The sequence below is a fragment of the Podarcis muralis genome, chromosome Z (genome assembly GCF_964188315.1).
Source record: "Podarcis muralis chromosome Z, rPodMur119.hap1.1, whole genome shotgun sequence".
Taxonomy (NCBI): Eukaryota; Metazoa; Chordata; class Lepidosauria; order Squamata; family Lacertidae; genus Podarcis; species Podarcis muralis.
Window position 1 is genome coordinate 19,294,968 of NC_135673.1, and position 19,496 is coordinate 19,314,463.

The 19,496-nt window shown below is 50.1% G+C and overlaps 2 protein-coding genes across 8 annotated transcripts in view; both read right to left on the bottom strand.

Moving 5' to 3' along the window:
- Positions 1–374: 374 nt before the first annotated feature.
- On the bottom strand, positions 375–15,089 carry LOC114589481 (cyclic nucleotide gated channel subunit alpha 2). Its single transcript, XM_028715850.2, has 6 exons — positions 10,630–15,089; positions 9,386–9,484; positions 7,713–7,880; positions 6,220–6,327; positions 4,773–4,879; positions 375–4,164 (listed from the first exon to the last, which is right to left on the bottom strand). The coding sequence occupies exons 1-6, from the start codon at positions 10,974–10,976 to the stop codon at positions 2,753–2,755; spliced, it is 2,241 nt and encodes a 746-aa protein (XP_028571683.2). The 5' UTR covers positions 10,977–15,089; the 3' UTR covers positions 375–2,752.
- Positions 15,090–17,777: 2,688 nt separating this feature from the next.
- Positions 17,778–19,496, bottom strand: part of LOC114589356 (mitochondrial fission factor-like) — a 33,691-nt gene continuing 31,972 nt past the window's right edge. For all 7 annotated transcript variants that reach the window (XM_077922272.1, XM_028715713.2, XM_028715712.2 and 4 more), the window contains one exon: positions 17,778–18,689. In XM_077922272.1, the coding sequence (XP_077778398.1) occupies positions 18,558–18,689 (132 nt within the window). In that variant the 3' untranslated portion in view covers positions 17,778–18,557. The remainder of the gene's footprint in view (positions 18,690–19,496) is intronic.

Below are 19,496 nucleotides of genomic sequence, written 5' to 3' on the forward strand. Positions count from 1 at the left end.
AGGAATAACCAGCTGCACAAATATAGGAAGGACAACTGGCTTGACAGTAGGGCATGTGAAAAGGATCTAGGGGTCTTAGCAGAGCACAATCTGAACTTGAGTCAACAGTGTGGTGCAGCCATGTGGCCTCAGTAAGGGAACATGTTGTGGGGGTGTTGAGTTGGACCCCATCAGAATTCTGCACCCAGGGCCACAGTTTCCCTTGCACACACACCCCATGCTACACCACTGTGGGATAGGCAGGGTTAGGGGAAAGGAGACAAAGGATCTCAGTGGAACAGGACCCTGCCATGAGCAAAAAGGGAGCCACTGTCACACCATCCCTTCCTCACATGAAAGATAAGATACAAAATGACAAAAGATGGGTTTTAGCAACCATATTTATAACTAATGAGTAACCTCAGCAGGGAAACTCTTTATAAAAAGTATAAATGGGTGTGACATCTTGAAATGAGCCCTCCTTCCCTGGGATAGGTTCAGGAACAGTTGGAGGGCAATGCAGTAGGCACTTCAGAAACCTGAGGGTCTGTGAAATTCATGCTGGCCCACAAGTCATTTGCATGCAGACTCCCTCCCGAAGGAAAATGAATGCAACAGCACATGGATTGGATGAGCAGACCAGCTCACCAGGCCTTCCGGCATGACAAGGTTTGCTTTCCAGAGAGAAGATTTGCTTCTGGCTCCAGGGGAAAAGCTGGGCCCCTCTGCTCTGGCTTTCTGCTTGAGAGACGCTCCCACATTCAGTGTGTCTCCATTCCAATCAGGCTGAGCCAGGCAGGACTGCAATTCATTCCACTGTACACAGCACCCCCTTGTGGCTCACCATTTGCAGCTGGGAAGCCAGAGGTCTGTGGGATCTGGAAAGGAATGTATTGCTGTTGCTGCAGCTGTTGCTGCTGCCGCCGCCGCTATGTAACATTGCTAGACACACACACACACTGCAAGGAGAGCTGCAGGGCAATTTGTTTGTTAAGTAAATAAGCTCATGGAACATTAGCTTGAGCAGACCCAAAGCCCCAGGGTAAAAGAGTCACAGTCTGCGTAGTCCAACCAGAGCAGCCAGGAAACTGGGGGGAGGGAGAAGGGAGGCACCTATGCAACCCATCTGCTAAACCCACTGGCTGCTCACATCTGAGCTCTTTATTTTGAAGATGTGTAACGTGCCCCACAGGACGCCTGTCAGTTGTGGCTTCCTTGGCTCAGGTGTGTAGAGTCCACATCAAGTCATGTGCCTGCCAGACACACACTGGAAGCGTTGTGGGCTTTTGGGGCGATGGGTCCTGCTCCCATACCCAGCAGCTCCACCCCAAATTCTTGTGAGCTTCTTTTTCATTCCAGAAATGGATCTGGAGGGATTCATGGTTCCAGGCAGGATCTGAGCAGACCCAGTGAAAACTTGATAGAAACACTTTGGCTAAGCATACTCCTCCTCCACAACTAACCCTGAGGAAAGTGGCCCATTTTCATTTGGTGCATAAAAATGGAAATTGACAAGAGGGCTCCAAAACTAAAATCTGAGTTTCAGGCAAGTAAACACCCTTTGGGTCCAAAGTTCCTTGTTCTGTGTAAACTGGCTCAGTCATGAACTGAGGCAAGAAGAGAGGAATGGACAAGGGAGAGGGCTGCAGTGGGTGGGGCGTTTCCCTGAGAATGGCAGAGCTATTGTGCATTAGCCAAGGGATGCTGGTGAGTTAAACAAGAAAGAGGGGTAGGGTCTCAACCAAGCCTGTCCTGATGTTCATCTGGCCATTTCTACCCAGCACACATGGGACAGCCACTTCAGCTTAATCCTTCATGTGAAATGTGAGGAGATTTTCCTCTCCAGCATTTCTGGGATAGGTTCCAGGGTCAGAATTTGTGTTGGGCTCAATCACTTTCCCTGGACAAGTACAGGGTCCCCCTACCTGCCTGGGGTGTGTCGAGCCCCCAAGGCAATGCTTGCTAAAGAGAGGCATCAATTGGAGCTCTAAAGTCGATGCAGAAGGAGCTGTAAGTCTTCAAGAACTGAGGGGGAAACTCAGTCAGGAGGGACCTTAAAAGCCTCAAAGAGCAGAAAGGGAATGAGACTGAATGAGACAGCACTGCCCGCTTGAGCAGCCAGGCAGCAGGACCAGGGCTAAAGAGCTTGTGTGGGATGGCAGGATTGCAGGCATACAAGCAATCTTCAACTAACACATTTCCAAAATCTTATAATCCTCACTGAAGCAGGTGGGTTCAGGCCCTAGCAAACACCAACACCCCACACACCCAAGTGCACACATCCCCTTCCTTGTCCTCTATGCAGACTTAGGGAGCATAGGCAGCTCACAGGGAGAGGTTTTCTCTGAATGTGCTCCACGAACAGGAAGGACCTCAACCGGCTTAGAGATTTCCACAAAAGTGGTTGTCAAAATAAGATTGTAAGCAGGTAATGTGGTCCACTGTAGTGGGTTACTTGATGGGAATGTTCCAAATAAGCACCTGCCAGAGGCAGTGCTATTTGGCCCGTTTGGGGGCGAGGGTGAGAGGAGGAACATGCAACTTGAGGAAAGAAATGGAGTGTGTCTGACCTTCTCAAAGCAGTTCAAGAGAGACTTAAAGAGACCCTGGTGAGAGTCACCAGGAACATACAGCTGGGAATGGACTAAGGGGAGAGAAAGAGTCAGCTAGGGAGCAGCAGTTTGGTGGAGACAGGGTTACTGCAAGGCAGTCTGGATGGGCATCAGATGCAAGGAAATGCTGCTGCCTCAAATCCAGATGGCAGCGCAGTAGGTTAAGGTTTGGCTTTCCCCTCTGCTGTGGATGGGCTAATGGAACCATCAGAGAAGAAGTCATCCTGCTGGTCTTGCTTCACTTTGGTCTCCAGGGAGGTGACACGCTGCTTGAGCTTCATCTGGGCAGCATCATACTCAGCCAGGAGGCGGGAGAACCGGGCATTCAGCATGTCCAAGCTGGCCTCCAGCCTGCTCAGCTTTTGCCCCACATCCATACCTTCCATGCCCTCTGCTGCAGTTGCTTCATCTAACAGACCTTCTTTGGTGAGGATCTCTCGCCCACGCTCCTCCAGGACTTTCTTGGCATCTGGATACTCTGTCACTGCCTCCATGAGGTCCTCCTTAGACAGGCAGAAGAGGTCAGAATAGCCAATGCTCCGGATATTTGCCGTCCTCCGGTTCCCCATTTTGCTTCCTTTGATGTTGAGGATGCTGATCTCCCCAAAGCAGCAGCCTGCTGTAAGCATAGCATACTGGGTCACGCCATCATCTGCCACAACAGCCAGCTTCCCTTCCTTGATGATATACATCTCCTTGCCAATGTCCCCCTTCCGGCAAATATAGTCTCCAGGGCTGAATACCTGGGGGCGGAGTTTGAGCACCAGCTCCACCAGAAGCCCAGCCTCACAGTCCTGGAAGATCCTCACTTTCTTCAGCGTCTCCAGGTGGACGTTGATGGCTATCTCTGCCCGCAGCTTGTCAGGCAGGTTCTTCAGGACCTCCCACTCCTCCACAGTTTTCTTATTGGTCCAGAGGTAGTCAAACCACTTGATCACCTTGGCCTCCATGTCCTTGCTCACTTTGCGGAACTGCATGTAATGCTTGACTGCATCAATCTTGGCCTGAAACTCTGCCCTGGTGGCGTTCATGTTGGAGATCATGGAGCCCACATTTCCCACAATGGTAGCAAAGATGAGGACACCAATCAGGAAGTCAAAGATGACGAAGAGATACTCTTCATCACGCACAGGCGGAGGGGTCTCCCCGATGGTAGTCAAGGTCAGTGTGGACCAGTAGAGGCAGTAGATGTACTCCCTTGTCAAATAACCAAACTCTGGGTCTGAGATGTTGGGATACACCCAGGTGTCCTCTCCAAAGCCAATGGCCTTAGAGATAGCATAGTAAATGCAGGCATTCCAGTGGATGATGACCAAGATGTACATCACCAGGTTGCAGATTCGGAAGATGTTTGGGTAGCTGGTCCGTGTCTCCGTCCGGTCAAAGAACTCAAACATGCGGGAGAAATGCAGCAGCCGGTTGAAGCGCAACTCGGGGCGGTTTAAGCCGACAGCAAAGTAGGCAAAGTCAGTGGGCAAAACAGAGAGGACATCCAGCTTGAACTGCATGGTGGCAATGTACTTATCACGCAGCTTCTTGAGGTCCTTGACGAGTAATCCCTGCTCCAGGAAACCTGCCAGGGAAACACAGTGTGAGGCATTAAAACGCAGCAAAATCTTTGCCTAGTGCTGTCACTGCAGATATGGTGATGTGTTTATTTCCATCCAATCTGTTCATTCCACATGCCTTGGATTTCACCCATCTCCAGCTTCGTAATCCAACTAGAGCCAGGTAGCAGCAACATTGTGGAGAGCAGGCAGGACTTACAGAACACATGATTCTAAGCAAAACAGGCCTCCCATCCTTAGAGTGGTGAGCTTGTAGGGTGAGTGGTGATTGTTGAAAAGATGTCCCAGCCCCAGATAGTGGGAGAGCATGAGATTCTGCACTCCCCCCCCCCCACCCTGCAGCATTCAGATCATTCATCAGCTCAATATGATATCAAGGCAGAGGCTTTTGCCAGACCTGAATATTGATGCCCAGGTGGGTAATTTTAAGAAAATTATTCAGCAGTGAAGGCTGATAAATCTTTCATTGGGGAGCTCTATTTTTCAGAACTGCCATTAATAAGATTTGCTTTATTGGGGCCATTTTCTGTCTCACAAGTGCTGGAGCTGGAATCCTTAACCACCATAGTGAGATGAAGGCTGAGCTAGGCTCCTCCCCACACAGCTCCCTCACCTGTGTGAAAGCGGATGACAATGTCTGCGATGTAGATGCTATCTGCGATGTAGTCTAGAACTAGCCACAAGATCCAGTACTTCCTTTGGAGGTCGTTGAAACAGGCCCTGTGGTGAGGAGGGTGAGAGAGACAATTAGAAGGCAGCAGCCCTCTGGTGGCTCGGGCAGCTGATTGGGAAGCAAGGAGGCCAAGCTGCACCACTATCTGGACAGGGGTAGCCTAACTTCTGTTGTCTATGCTCTGGTAACCTCTAGGTTAGATTACTGCAACATGTTATTTGTGGGGCTGCCTCTGAAGACAGTTCAGAAACTTCAGCTGGCGCAGAATTCAGCAGCCAGGTTGCTCACTGAGGCAAGATGGTTTGGGCATATTACCCTTTTCCTGGCCCAACTGCACTGGCTGCCAATTCATTTCTGGGCCCAATTCAAAATGCCTCACACTGTGTTTCCCTGGCAGGTTTCCTGGAGCAGGGACCACTCATCAAGGACCGCAAGAAGCCCTTCTTCATGTGCCTTCTCCACAAGGTTTCTAGAGGGCAGTAACATGACAGCAGGCCTTTTCAGTGGTAGCACCCCGCTTATGGAATGATCTCCCCAGGAAAGCTCATGTGGTGCCTTCATGACATTATCTTTAAGCACCAGGCAAATATGTTTCTTTATAACGAGGCCTTTGACTTACTAAACATTCTATGACATTTTAAATGTGTTTGGGGGCGTTATGGGGGGTTGCTCTTGTTTTATTATGTATTCGTGTTCTCATTTTGTATTTTTATGTTGGGAACCATCCTGTGATATTCCAATGAAGGATGGTACAGTGGTGCCCAGCAAGACGAATGCCTCGCAAGACGAAAAACTCGCTAGGCGAAAGGGTTTTCTGTTTTTTGAGTCGTTCCGAAAGACAAATTTCCCTATGGGCTTGCTTCGCAAGACGAAACGTCTTGTGAGTTCTTGCGAGTTTGTTTCCTTTTTCTTAAAGCCACTAAGCTGCTAATAGCCGCTAAGCCGCAAAGCCGCTAAGCCGTTAATAGCCACTAAGCCGCTAAGCCGCTAATAGCCGTGCTTTGCAAGACGAAAAAACCGCAAGACGAAGAGACTCGCGGAACGGATTAATTTCGTCTTGCGAGGCACCACTGTATACTAATTTAATAAATGAATAAAATAGAAATAATAAATAATTCAATGTGTTGTGTCATAAGCGACCTCCCAGAGTTTCAGCACTGAGTTAACCCTGTAACTACTGAAACTCCAGCAAATTAAGGATTGCCCATGCTTCCTAGGAAGAGAAGCTCTGGGGGAGAGGATCAGGAGAGAAACAGCAGCAGGGAGAGGAGTCACAAGGACTCACATCATGCTCTGCAGATTAGTGCAGATAGGTGCTCTGGGCGGAATCTGCACCACCCCCTTCTCTTGTGCCTACCCCCCAAAAACATGGGTTCCAAGGACTCACCGTGCTACCAACGTGCACCAGTTATACAGGACTGGGACTACAATGACCATAAGCCACCGATAATACCAGTCCCCTGCGGGATTCATCACGAAGACTTTCCATTTCTTCCTGCAGATAGAAGCAAAACATTTCAGTGGCCACAATGAGTCTTCAGTGGATCTGGCCTAGGGGGGAGATGATGGTGGAGAGAGCCTGCAATCTTCAAATCCCTGGTCTAAATTGCAGCTAAGGCATGAATTTACACCATGGGGGGGGTGATTTGGAGTACATGAAACTGAAAGGGTTAAGTGAGCACACACAGACCTCCTTTACCCAGACAGATGACCAGAGGTGGCCACAGCACAGTGACTGAGAAGTAAACACCCCAGGCCCACCCCTTCCTTCCATCCAGATATCCAGTCAGCCTTCCTGCTGCTGAAGCGTCTCATACCTTCCAAGGTGCCCAGCAAGAACATCAGAAGAACCCTGCAACAGCTGATCAGGCTAAAGAGAGCCCATCTAGTTCAGCATACTGTTCTCACAGTGGCCAACAAGATGCCCCAAAGGAAAGCGCCCCCCCCCCCGAGCTGCCTGCTCTCCAATTCAGGTGTTCTGAGGTCTCCATCCAGTACCTCAGATTGTTACAGAAGTGTCCAACCCCACCTTAGGCCTCATGTGAGAGGGAAAGGGGTGGGTCGGCTCACAGGACATTAGATGGGAGAAGGCAGGAGGTCCTGGCTGCTAGAATCACTAGAGCAAGCCCAACCTCCCTGTTCCCTGAAAGGCCTTGATGGCATCCCTTGAAGACTGTCAAAGTATGGCAATTTTTATTTCTAAAGTGTAGAATGGGAAGAAAAGGAATGCCCCATTCCTCTTCTCAGCCTTGTCCACAATGACCAACAACCTCTGCACTTGCACAACAGCCTTACACAATGGCCTGAACACTCTTGCCAGCTCCTGTTTTGCAAAAGCCTCGCTGGGCCACAGCAGCCCAGAACCATTGCTGCTCTCTGGTAATTAACACGTTCCACTTAACCTCTCAGGGAAGACCCTGTTTGCTCAGTGCCAAAGACCCTGGCTGATTGTGAGCCTCTTTCATTCTCCAGCAGCCTGCCCTTTCCTCTTTGCTCAAATTACCATGGCTAATGGCAAGGTCCAGCCTTACCAATGAGGCCTGCCCCTTATTTATAGTGGAGGAGGAAAAAAGAAAAGGAAGAGAAAAAGGGGAAAGAAGCAGGAGGGGGAAGATGAGGAAGAAGTAGGAGGAGAAGGAGGAAAAGAAAGAAAAAGAGGAGGAGGAGAAGGAGGAGGAAGAGGAGGAGGAGGAGAAAGTGAAGAAGAGGAGGAGGAAGAGGAAGAGGTAGGAAGTGGGAGAAAGAAGAAAGAGGAGGAAGAAGATGAAGATGAAGAAGGAGATGGGGGTGAGAAGAAGAGGGAAGGTGGCCTATGACTTCATCTCCTTGCCCATGCAAAGCCTCCCACAGCAGCTCCAGCCAGCCAGGAGGGAGTCTCACTTTGTCTTTCTGTCATGGGTATCAAACCCATCGCCCCTTGCTGCAGCTACTGCCAAAGTCTTAACATCTGGGCCTCGAAACCGTTCCAGGAAGGAGTCTGGCCGCCGCTCTTCTTCTTTCAAGCCTTTATTGGCCCAACCCCGGATAACCATCACCAGGCGGGCTATCCTAGAAAGGGAAGAGAGAAGGGAAAGGGTCAAGCTTTGCAAATGGGGAGGGGGGAGAGAACACCCATACATTTCCAGTGGAGCAGTGGAGTAGAGTCTCCCCTCACATTCACCCTGGGCAGGAGAAGTGTATAGTGTGTGGGTTTTTCCTCTCTCCCTCTGAGCTGCAGTTACACAGCCCCACTCTGCCCATTGCTTCCCCCTAAGTGCCTAATCTAGGTGCTGAAGCATCTCACTCCTTCCAGGCTGCCAGGAGGGATCAAAAGAAGAGCCCTGTAGCAGGATCAGGACAATGGTCCATCTAGTCCACCATCTTCTTCTCACAGTGGCCACCCAGATGCCCATTATGGGAAATCTGCAAGCAGGATTCGAACACAAGAGCACTCCCCTCTCCTGTGGTCTCCAGCAACTGGGATTCAGATGCATTTTTGCCTTTAACAATGCAAGTGGAGTATAGCCATCCTGGCTAGTCACCATTGATAGCCATCTTCTCCTCCATGAATCTGTCCAATCCACTTTTAGAGCCATCCAAGTCTGTGACCTTCACTGTCATCAGCTTTCCTGGGAATCAGCAAGAGAGGAAGACAAAGTCCTCGGGGCTTGTGAGGGTTACAAAGCCTCCTCTTGCCCATCTTGTTCAATCAAGTACTTCTTAGGAGGGGAAACAGCAGAGGGTTCTTCAGCAGCCACAGCTAGTAGGACCTCCACTGAAACTCCTGCCGCGTTCTAGGCCATCTCCACAAATGGCCCTTATGGGCTTTCAAGAGCACCCCCAGAAGGGTGGAATTGTGGGCAAGGGCCATAGCTCAGTGGCCAGAGCACCTGCTTTGCATGCAGAAGGTCCCAGGTTCAACTCCTGGCAGCATCACGAGGTGGGTCTGGGAAAGGACCCCTGCCTGAAACTGTACATAGGCAGGATTAGATAATACTGAGTTAGATGGGCTAATGCTCTGCCTGAGTAAATGACAATCTCTTATGTTCCTAAGTCTTGAAACACTAGCTCAGCTATGGGTAATGAGTCAAAATAATAGAATCATAGAACTGTAGAGTTGGAAGGGATCCCCAAGGGCCACCTAGTTCAACCCCCTGCAATGCAGGAGTCACAGCTACAAGATGGCAGATGGCCTTCTGACCTTTGTTTAAAACCTCCAATGAATGGATTGTCCACCATCATCTAAGGGAGTCCATCCCACTGTTGAATGCCTCTTACCCTCAGAAAGTTCTTCATAAAGTTGAGTCGGAATCTCCTTTCTTGTAACATCCCCATCTAGAGCAGAGTAGCTCATGGAGACTACTCTTTGGTTTTGCTGATGTGCACAATTTCAGTGCAACCTCCACACCCACCCAGGCTGACCCCCCCCCCTTCCAAAGACTGCTGCTCCACAGAGTGGTGGGCTCCTGTTGCATTTTCCATCTCCACTGCAAAGGCCACCACAAAGCCTGAGGAGGAGACACTTTATCTTGGCTGTGCTTCATCAACCCCACAAGGAGCCCCATAAGAAGTACCTGGAGAGGCCTCCTGTCTTGTGGGATTTCTCATCCACATTATCCAAGGCGGCAACACGCTGCAGTTCTGAGGACGTGTCATCATTGACTGACGGCACTCTGTAGAGAGACCAGGTAGGAAGGATGACCCTTGGCTGCCAAGCAGAGGTGGGAATGGAGCGGAACACCCTCCCCTCATAAGGGGGTCTGCCCCTCCCACTGCCACTGCCTCCTCCTCCTCAAGCTCCCTTCCTACATCTAAGCAAGAACTCCACATCAATCCAAGTTGATTGACTTGGGAGTTGTAATGACTCCCATATTGCCTAGCCCTAGAGAATCCCCCCCCCACACACACATTAAGGGAGTTGATTCGTGACTGTGCTCAACATAGGCAGGAAAGCAAACTGGAGGATTTTGGGAGCTACAGCCTACCTCCTGCCTTGACCACAAGGTGGAGATTCAATCTGAGATCCTATCCCTGCTGCTGTAAGGAAAACCTAGGGGAGACAAAAATCAGATCTCCTCTCACCTGTCCCAGCCACCCTTATTCCAGAGCACGCTGTGCTGAGATGCAAAGAAGTCAAGCATTTGCTTGAGAAATGCGGGGGTGGGATCTGAAAGGGCTGCTTCACAAAAGCCCAGCTGTTTTCAGAATCATAGATTCATAGAAATGCACCGTTGGAAGGCACACTGAGGGTCATCTAGTCCAACCCCCTGCAGTGCAGGAGTCAGACTTCTTGGCTCATATGATTGAACCCACAACATTGGCAACATTAGCACCATGCTCTAAAAGTGTGTTTCCTATTGGAACTCAGAGTTGTGAGTTCGCCCATGGAGGAAACATTTCCCGGGCCTCCACGCTCACCAGGAAGGAGCATTTGCTCTCATCCCTGAACTCCTTCCCAAGTGGCCCCAAAAGGCTTCCCCTCCTCCCTTAGGCACAGACTGACCCCTATTCAGTTATGCTAGGCAACAGCCCAGGCCCTTGCAGGGGGGTGGGCAACCAGATACACTTGCCCCAGGCCTTAGAGGGCTAAAACAGCTGGGGGCCCTGCCAAGGCCCTGACAGACTTACACAGTCAAGCCAAGACACGATCCCTGCCCTGGGCCTCAGACAAGCTCTGTATGGGTATGCAGCAACTAATTATTGAAGAGCATGTTTTGGGTGCCTTTCCTCCCTCAATACTGGGTATGCAGTGTCAAGCTGGCTCTTGGGCCAGGAACCCCTTGCAGCAGACCTCAAGGCCACCTGCTCTGAGAGTTACCTGCTGTGGTTGCTGAGCTCCTTTCTCTCTGGATCCCCATTGGCAGCAGTTTTCATGGGCTCCTGTGGCTGATGATTGGCAGGGGAAGCCTTCAGACCATTGGTTTTCTCCATCTTTCTCCATGCACAGAAGGCAGCAGCGGCAGGAGGGAGAGGAACCTGTGCCAGGAAACACAGAAAAGAACGAATACCCAGGAAAGAATCCCGGGAACAAGACCTCCTCATGTTGCTTCCTTCCAACGAGTTGTGAGGAGTAGGTGCTGCCCCAGTGCAAACAGAGACCACCAGGGAGCTCCTCATTGGCTTAAGGTGGGGCTTGCCAGCTTCTGGCCCAGAGAGCTCACTCATCCCCTCCCAGTATCCAAGTACATTTTCCTAGCCCACAAAAGCCCCACTGATTTTGGTGCCAGCTGCCAAATTAAAACAAATAAGAACGTAGACACAGCATGGAAGGGGCCTGAGAGGTTGTAACATCATTTGGTGAGGGACAGGGGCACTAACCCCCTATTCAGCTGATCTGTATAGGGAAGCACCATGGCACAAGGGTAGAGCATCTGCTTCCTTTGCAGAAGGTCACAGGTTCAACCCCGCACATGGCAGCGTTTCCAGGTTGGCCTGGGAATGTCAGCTAGAAAGTATACTACAGATCAGGGAAAATGCCACTAGGCTCAAGAGGAGCCCAGCATACTTGGAGAGCCCAGCATATTTAATGAGCACTGTATCAGTTGAGAGAACTGTACATTCCAAGGCAAGTTTTCCCCAACTCCTGAGGAAGTTTTTAAATCACATTGTAGTCAGCTTTTTATGTTTTGCTGGTGTTTTCCCATGCTTTTGTAATTTTACCCATTAGTTCGCTTGAATTTTATGGGATTTTTATGCTTATGTTCCTTGTTTTGGTATGTTCGGTTTAGAGGCTGCTTATAGGCGCAGTAACTGTGTAGCCAGGATTTTTGTTAGGGGGGGCAGGACTTAGGGGGGGCAGGCAGGACTTTTGTTGGGGGGGGGACAGAACCGTTGTGATTGGTCAGGTAGTTAAGTATTTCTATTGTTTTACTTGATTTAGGGGAGGGCAGCTGCCCCTCCCTGCCCACCCCTTGGCTACGCCCATGGTTGGAGGAATGACATCACCCACATATACACCACCAGGCACTGTTCCCTCCAACTCACAGAGACAAAAGGCCCCTTTTGCTTAGTCTTCCTGCCATGATTTGCTTTCTGGCTCTGCTCAGGAGCTCCTGGGGACGCCATCAGATAGGTGACCTTTCCTTTATCTTGGAAGAGTGAATTATCCCAAGCCAGGCACAGGTTCCCTCTGGCACCCAGAAATTTGGCAAATGCCCACCTGCCATCTTTAGTGACCTGTGGCCCCTCAGCTTCTTTCCAGTCACTGAGGGGATGAAGATCAGATGTCAGCCACCAGCCTTCAAGGACTGATTAGCTGTCCCAAATTGGCAGATTGCTTGTGGTGGCCAATCCCCATTTTCAGTTTCTCAACAGAATAACAGAGATGTGATTCATCTGCTTCTCAATTACAATAAAGAGAAATGAAAGCTTCATTTTAAAATGTCAGTTTTTGCCACTGTTTCCAGACTCTGCAAATGTGAGCTAACTGAGTACTGAATGCTTGAAACTTAAATTTGAATTCTATAGTGTACAGGGGAATTCTGCTTCATGCTCTATTTCTCCACTCTTTAAACTCTCAGGGTCCCCTGCCTTCCACACCCGCTTCCTCTCCCATGTGGTACCTCCATGTTATTATTCAAGGCTTCTCCCAGAGGCTTTCATCTTTGTCACTGTTGCCAAGGCAACCACATCAGCATAAGCCCTTCCCTAACAACAGGTGTGAGGTGCTCTCCTAGCCATTCTCAATAGATCCACAATAGTAATGAGAGCCCCAGCAGATGGGTGGGGGTGGGGGGCCACTGGGGAAGAGTGCTGTTCATTCTAGACTTTACAATGGCTATGAAGAGAGAGACGGAAATGGCAAATATCTGTTGACAAAGGAAACCACTATAACTAACAGAGGGCGGGGTGCATGGCTTCTGGTAGACTTTTGCATGGCAGCTATTAACTGTTGCTATAGTATACTTAAAGTGCCAGACTATTTTTTTGCAACTGATTAATCCTCCCTTGTTAACTCTGGTTGTCAATTACTGTGCTTATTTCAGCAAATGTAAACAATCAAATCCCATGGGAGGCTAATGGCAATACATGCACAGTGTATGACATGTGGTTCACTTTGCACCAAAAACTCAATTGTTACTTGAATGATGGATCTTGGAATCGGGGTGGGATAACACCAGTTATAAGCACATAAGGGTTCACAGCAGCAGTAGCTTAAGAGAGGGAAACTGGGCCAGTTGAAGCCCAGCAACCATAGTCACTAAACTCCATTCAGCTCCCTAGCCCACCTCAACATCACAGCTGTCTGGATACCACCCAGACCGGGATACCACCAAACCTTCCCTTCCTCCTTCCCACAGGCCTTTGGGTGCCCTTTTGTCAGATTAATTTCATGGGTGCATTAGGAAATCCCAATTGTTACGCCTATATAGATCCCAAGACTTGGGCTCCCAGCATGAGCAAAAGGGTGTTCCAATCTCTTCACTTACCCAAGTCAGTTCATAATGTAACAGACAGTAGGGTTGAGTTGGAGATGGAGAGGGGGACAAATGCAAAGCACCCCAGTTAACACCCCTCAGCTTTCAAAGGGCAGATCTCCGAGCCTCTCACTTCATCTGTCGCTCAGGTTGCACTTCCTGCATGCTTTACCAAAACATTGGTGGGAGGGCAAGGTTTGGTGGTGCTGGATGAATCCCAATTGAGCTAGTCCTGCCTTTTGGGGAGGTGGGAGTAGCTCCAGATAACGAGCAGGGATTGAAGCTGAAGCGGGGGAGGAAGAGGGTCACAGAGAGTGTCCCCTGCCCCATACACACACACGTACACGAGATCAGCTCTGGTTATGTGACATACTAGAAGTCCTCAGCACCTTCTCCCTTGTGCCTTCTAGACAGAGGTAGTCCTGTAAAGCAGGGGTTCTCAGCAAGGAGCCAGGAAGGAGGCCCAGCACTCGACAACAGATGGAGGGAGAACACGGCAATGTGTGTGTGTGAGAGAGATGCCCTCTACACCCTACTAGGATGTCACTCAACACCTGCACTCAGGACATTCCGGGGCAGTTGGAAGAGTCTGTTGCGGAAGCAGGAAGAAGTCAGTTGGAAGCCAAAGAGAGAGGGAAAGAGGCTTGTCAGCTGGTGACCGTCCCCCGGTTAACTACTAACTAACAAAACCTTGCCAGCATTATTGAGCAGACATTATTCGCCGGTTGGTTCTTATTTATTTCCAGATTCTTGGATCCCCTCTCTCTATGTCTCTTCGCCATGGGTAACGTACAACTGTTTCCTGGCATGTGCAGAAGACAAAAGGGCCTACGGAAACACACACATGCACACTGACTGCATTTGTTTGTACAGAAACTGTCCAACAGCCAGCTAGGAATGGAATTAATGCCTCTCGCCCACCCCATGACAGGTTGCCCTTGCGGGAGGAAACAGGAAGCATCAAGAAAGGCATTACAAAACTCATAGCTACTGCAAAGCACCCCAGTGCAATGGGTGAGGGACACTAACACTGCACCCCCGTCTAGGGCAGGAAGGGTTTGGCCACCCCCTCTCCCCAAACACACTTTTACTCACTAGTCAGGGGTCCTGCACACGGCTCTGTCTCAGGGCCAAACCCAGCACGAGAACAGGGCAAGGCAGCAGGACTGGCAGCTGGTTTCAATGAGCTTTGGTGGCAGTGCGGAGCAACCCCGCTCTCTGGGCCTCAGTTTTCTTTTGCAACCCTTCGGCGTAAGTGGTGAGTGGCACTCTCACTCTGTTCCTTCAGGAGGCTGCTGGGATCATCCAGGAGTCATCCCAAGGGGTTTGGAGGGTCTTCTTCAGCAGGCTGGGATGGCAGAAAATAAGCTGATGCCAACATGGTCTGTGGCATGAAGGAGCAGCTACACACACACACACACACACACCACACACATAGAGCTTGCTGGCCATAGCAGCACAGGGGCCTAACCAACTAAACTGCAAGCCAAAGCATACATCTAGGAGCCAGGAGTTTACCTGCACTTCTTGCTGCAGCGCACATGCCTCCAACTCTGAGCAAAGGTGTGCTCCACAAGCCTTTATGCCTAAGGGATGAAAGAGGCTCTTCCTCGCCTATTGCCTCAGCTGGTTAACCCTTCCTCTGACTTCAGTTCAGCAAGGCAGCCAGTCCCAAAGGATCCCTTTCATACTGCTGCCTCCCTACGGAGCTTATTTGATAAGGCCTGGGTAGTTTACTGAACTGGACCTGTGCCCCAAAAGATGGACCTATTATTTAGCTTGCAAAAGTGCAGCCCCTCTTCTTTCAGAATGGGAGCGTGAGCCAGGAATGCAGCAACGTGCTGAAGGATTGAAGGCAGGCACTGGGGGTCCCGCAAATCCATCTGTTTTGCAGTGGCAGTTTCCAAAATCCTTTGACAGCTAATGTCATCAGGTTACCTTTAGGACTGTCATTTGACTAAATAAATCTTAGGAGGGATTCCCTTGTCTGAGTTTCTGTTTGATTAATTGATCACTTAGTCAACCCTGAAGCCAAAAGCATTCACTTGTTTTTTTCTTTTTCTTTTTAGATGATGGGTCTCTGTGTGTGGCAGAAGGCATCACCTGGTAAGAAACATCCCCACTGGGGCACACATGCCCCTCTTAAGAATCATAGAGTTGGAAGAGATCATGAGGAGCATCTAGTCCAACCCCCTGCAATGAAGGAATTCTTTGTCCCATTTTGGGCTTGAACCCATGAACCAGGGATTAATAGTCTCATGCTCTACCAAGCTATCCCTTGCATAAAATTATCACTGCAAACCATCTGTAATTGTTGCAAATAGGCATGTGTTTGTCCATGTATATATGTGCATAAATACACACATGCATACCATATTTGTGTATCCCTTTTCCTCAAAGGAGCTCAAGGTGGAGCATGCAGCTTCCCACTCCCTATTTTATCTTCATGACAACCCTGTGAGGTAGGTTAGGCTAAGGGATTGTGCTTCACAGATAATGCTCCTTTCTTGGACACAGGTGCAGCTGAAGGCAGCCCAGCTGCTTCCAGGGGAAGGAAGTCCACAGCCCACTGTGATATTCGCTTTACTCTGGTGGTCTGGAACTGAACCTGCAGTTATGTGGTAGACTCAGAGCCCAGTGCCAAGTCTGCTGGAGGAAGACCCCTACCCCCACCTCCATCTTCTTCCTCTCCCCAGGGCTTGCTGTTTGCTGCAAAGGAGATCCTCAATCTGCTTCCGGGGGGGGGGGGGAGCACTTTGTATGTGCGGCAGATGGCAGAGGAATCCTAAGCTGGAGCAGCAGTAGCCGCCCTCTGGTTGCCACTCCTTTGAAGCATGCCTCTGGCCTCCTGGTGCTCTTCTGTTGCAAAACACACTCCCGAACACACAACAACCCTCCTCTCCTGGGGAAAGATGAAAGTGAGCGGCAGTGGCAGCTCAGGCAAAATGCCAGCTGAAGGGCGGGCAGCATGAGAATGTTAAACATGCTTGTTGCTTCCCAGATTGGCTGAATAAACAGAGGGGATTACAGAAGGGAAACTGAGGCATGCACCAGGCAGCTCACTCAGGGAGGACAAGTATGTTGTTTCAGGGCATGACGAGCAGCTCACCTTTAGGCCTCCCCTTGCACTCCCACTTCAGTTCAGGTGGCTGCCAACCTACCTACCTAAAAGGAGCATGGTCTCTTCTCCCCCCTCTCTCCCAGCTTCTGTGCTTCTTTTGAGATCCGGCTTCCCTTTGGCCGGATTGTTCCCAGCAGAATCACAGGTGGGGGGACAACACCCCCCATCCTGAAAAGGTGCTGTTCTCACTTTGCCTGATGTAAGCGGCAGTCAGAGACTTACTGGAGAGTCCACCCTGCCCCCTCAAGCAACCACCTTACGCTACGCATGTCTTCTCTGAAATGCGCATCCTTTGGCAACAAATAAACACACCGCCCCAATGGTTAGTGCGGTGGGCTCTGTCAGTCCAGGGGGCAGAGCAAATGGCCAAGGCTCTTCATGGTGGGAGGGGCCAGAGAGGCAGAAACAACAAATGGACAATCCTCTCCCAACCCGGGGATGCAAGAAGTGGTGTCCACCATGTATAGGTAAGGAGAAAGCCCTTGTGCTTTTTTGCCTTGTGCATCAGTGACCAGGAGTTAGGGATGAGCATTGAGGTTGCCACATTCACTGACGATGCCAGTTTGCTCAGGGTGGGAGAAGTTGCAAAAACATCTCTCCAGGCTAGGTGAAAAGGGAGATAAGGAGAGATAAGGAGAGCCGTCTAGGCCAGCATCCTGTTCTCCCAGTGGCCTAACAGCTGTCTGTGGAAAACCAGGGAGAAGAATGTGAGCACAAGAGCCTTCTCCCCTCCTGTGGTTTCCAGCAACTGGGGTTCAGTGTAAAGAGACCAGAGTCACCATGCCTGGTCCAAATCCTGCCTGTATCTCTTCACTCCCATTTCCTCATGCCAAGATACCATTGTTCCACATATGGACAGACCATGCCTGAAGCACTACCACCAACACTCTAGTTAAATCTGCCTGACTGGAACTCAAGAGAAAGCCCTTCCAATTCACACCTGTTCCCTTTCCAAGGCAAAGCAATGATAATCACACACACCCCAGCACTGATTCCTAAAAGTTTCCCCCATGTGTATGACCTGCCTCACACTGTCACAGCCTCTCTCTCTCTATGGATGGGATTCTACCCCCAAGATATAAAGGATGTTGCATTTATGGGGGAATCAACTTCATCAGACCATCTTGAAGAGCCAGTGGACTTTTGCAGCTTGCTTTTCTCTCATGTTATTTCATGCTCTGTTAATTATTTTGGCCACTGTCTCACTCCAAACTTTGAATCATTTTGCAAGGTTGCAGAGCTGCCCAATTTCCTTGCCAAGCATGCCCTGCTGTACTTTGTGGAGAGCTGGGAGGCTGAGGCATTTGTCTCTCCCTCTGATGCCAATGACTGTGGGCACAATAGGAGCCCAGAGAAGAAACAGACCTTCTTCCGACACCACCCCTCCTTTTCATCACTCACACACACAGAGAGAGACAGAGGCAGAAGCTCTTTGCCATAAATTTTATTCGAATTTTAGGACACCCAAACTGTTACATACAGGCCCACTGGCCAGGAAACCATCAGAGCACTAAGGAGAACTTGGCATGCGCTGAAGGACCCTGAGAAGCCCTGGAGAAACCCTGGGGTTGTGACCTTCCCAGGGACTGTTTGGCTCAGTCCTACTCCTGTACTTCTATCAGAAGCTGGCCAAAATACTGCCCACTGCTTTAAGTCTATTTTACTATAGGATCTGAGGTCCTGAGACTTTCCAGTGATCTCTTCCTACCCTTCTTGTTCCCATCAACCCTTCTGCAGGTGAGAACCTGATCCTTCTCCTTCACTCCCCAACCCTGCCTTAATGGTAACTAGCATTAAGAAGCACACCAACCCACACTTACCCCGAAGCCATCATCTTAAGGAAACTCAACATCCCTTGTATCGGTGAAATCCCATCATCATAACTGCAGCTAGAGCTGCCTTGGACCCCTCCCTAAAGAAAGTATATCACATCATGCCTGGATGAATCACACATATGAAGCCATATTCAAAAGAAAGGTGAGTCCCAACTAAGGAGTAGCTGCCCTCTGGAGGACCCCCAGCCCTGCCCACTTTCTGGCCTTCCTCCTTCTGCACACACAAGGCGCATCCCCTCCAGCCCATTTCCCTTTTGGCTGCAACCCCAAACAAGGAAGCCCCAGGACACCTAGGCAAGTGCTCAGTGAAAACTAACAAGCACAAGGTTGACTGCTGGTAGCAAGTCTTGCTGCTTGGAGCAGGGTGGCTTCCTCATCTTTTGTGCCAAAGCCACATGTTGATAAGGCAGGAAGAGGCCAGCACAGAGTAGAACAGCAGCTCCTTCTGGTGCCAGCCCATACGCTGCTTCTCCAGGTGCTGAAGCCGCCCTGCGATCTTCATCAGCTGCAGCCCGGAGAAAAAAAGAGCAACAGAGAGGAGGTCAGCCTCGGGTTGCTATGCGAAACAGAGGCCATCGAGGGAAAAGCTTTGCTGGGGAATGATGCAGTAAGAGGGGAAAGCCTCACCAGAGGGAAGGGCAGCAATGCTCAAAGCCCATCCACTGGAACAAGAGGGCAAGCACAATCCCATGCAGGGGGACAAGACAAATATGTCACTTTCTGTGCTTCCCCTCCTCCCTCCCCACCCGTCCACTACCTGCTGATGAACCAGATTGCTGATGGGGGCACCAGGCCGAGAACATGCAATGTTGTTGTTGTTTAGTCGTTTAGTCGTGTCCGACTCTTCATGACCCCATGGACCAGAGCATGCCAGGCACCTCTGTCCTCCACTACCTCCCGCAGTTTGGTCAAACGCATGCTGGTAACCTCAAAAACACTATCCAGCCATCTTGTCCTCGGTCTCCCCCTTCTCCTTGTGCCCTCCATCTTTCCCAGCAACAGTGTCTTCTCCAGGGAGTCTTCTCTTCTCATGAGGTGGCCAAAGTACTGGAGCCTCAGCTTCACGATCTGTCCTTCCAGTGAGCACTCAGGGCTGATTTCCTTAAGAATGGATGGGTTTGATCTTCTTGCAGTCCACGAGACTCTCAAGAGTCTCCTCCAGCACCATAATTCAAAATCATCAATTCTTCAGTGATCAGCCTTCTTTATGGTCCAGCTCTCACTTCCATACATCACTACTGGGAAAACCATGGCTTTAACTATACGGACCTTTGTTGGCAAGGTGACGTCTCTACTTCTCAAGATGCTGTCT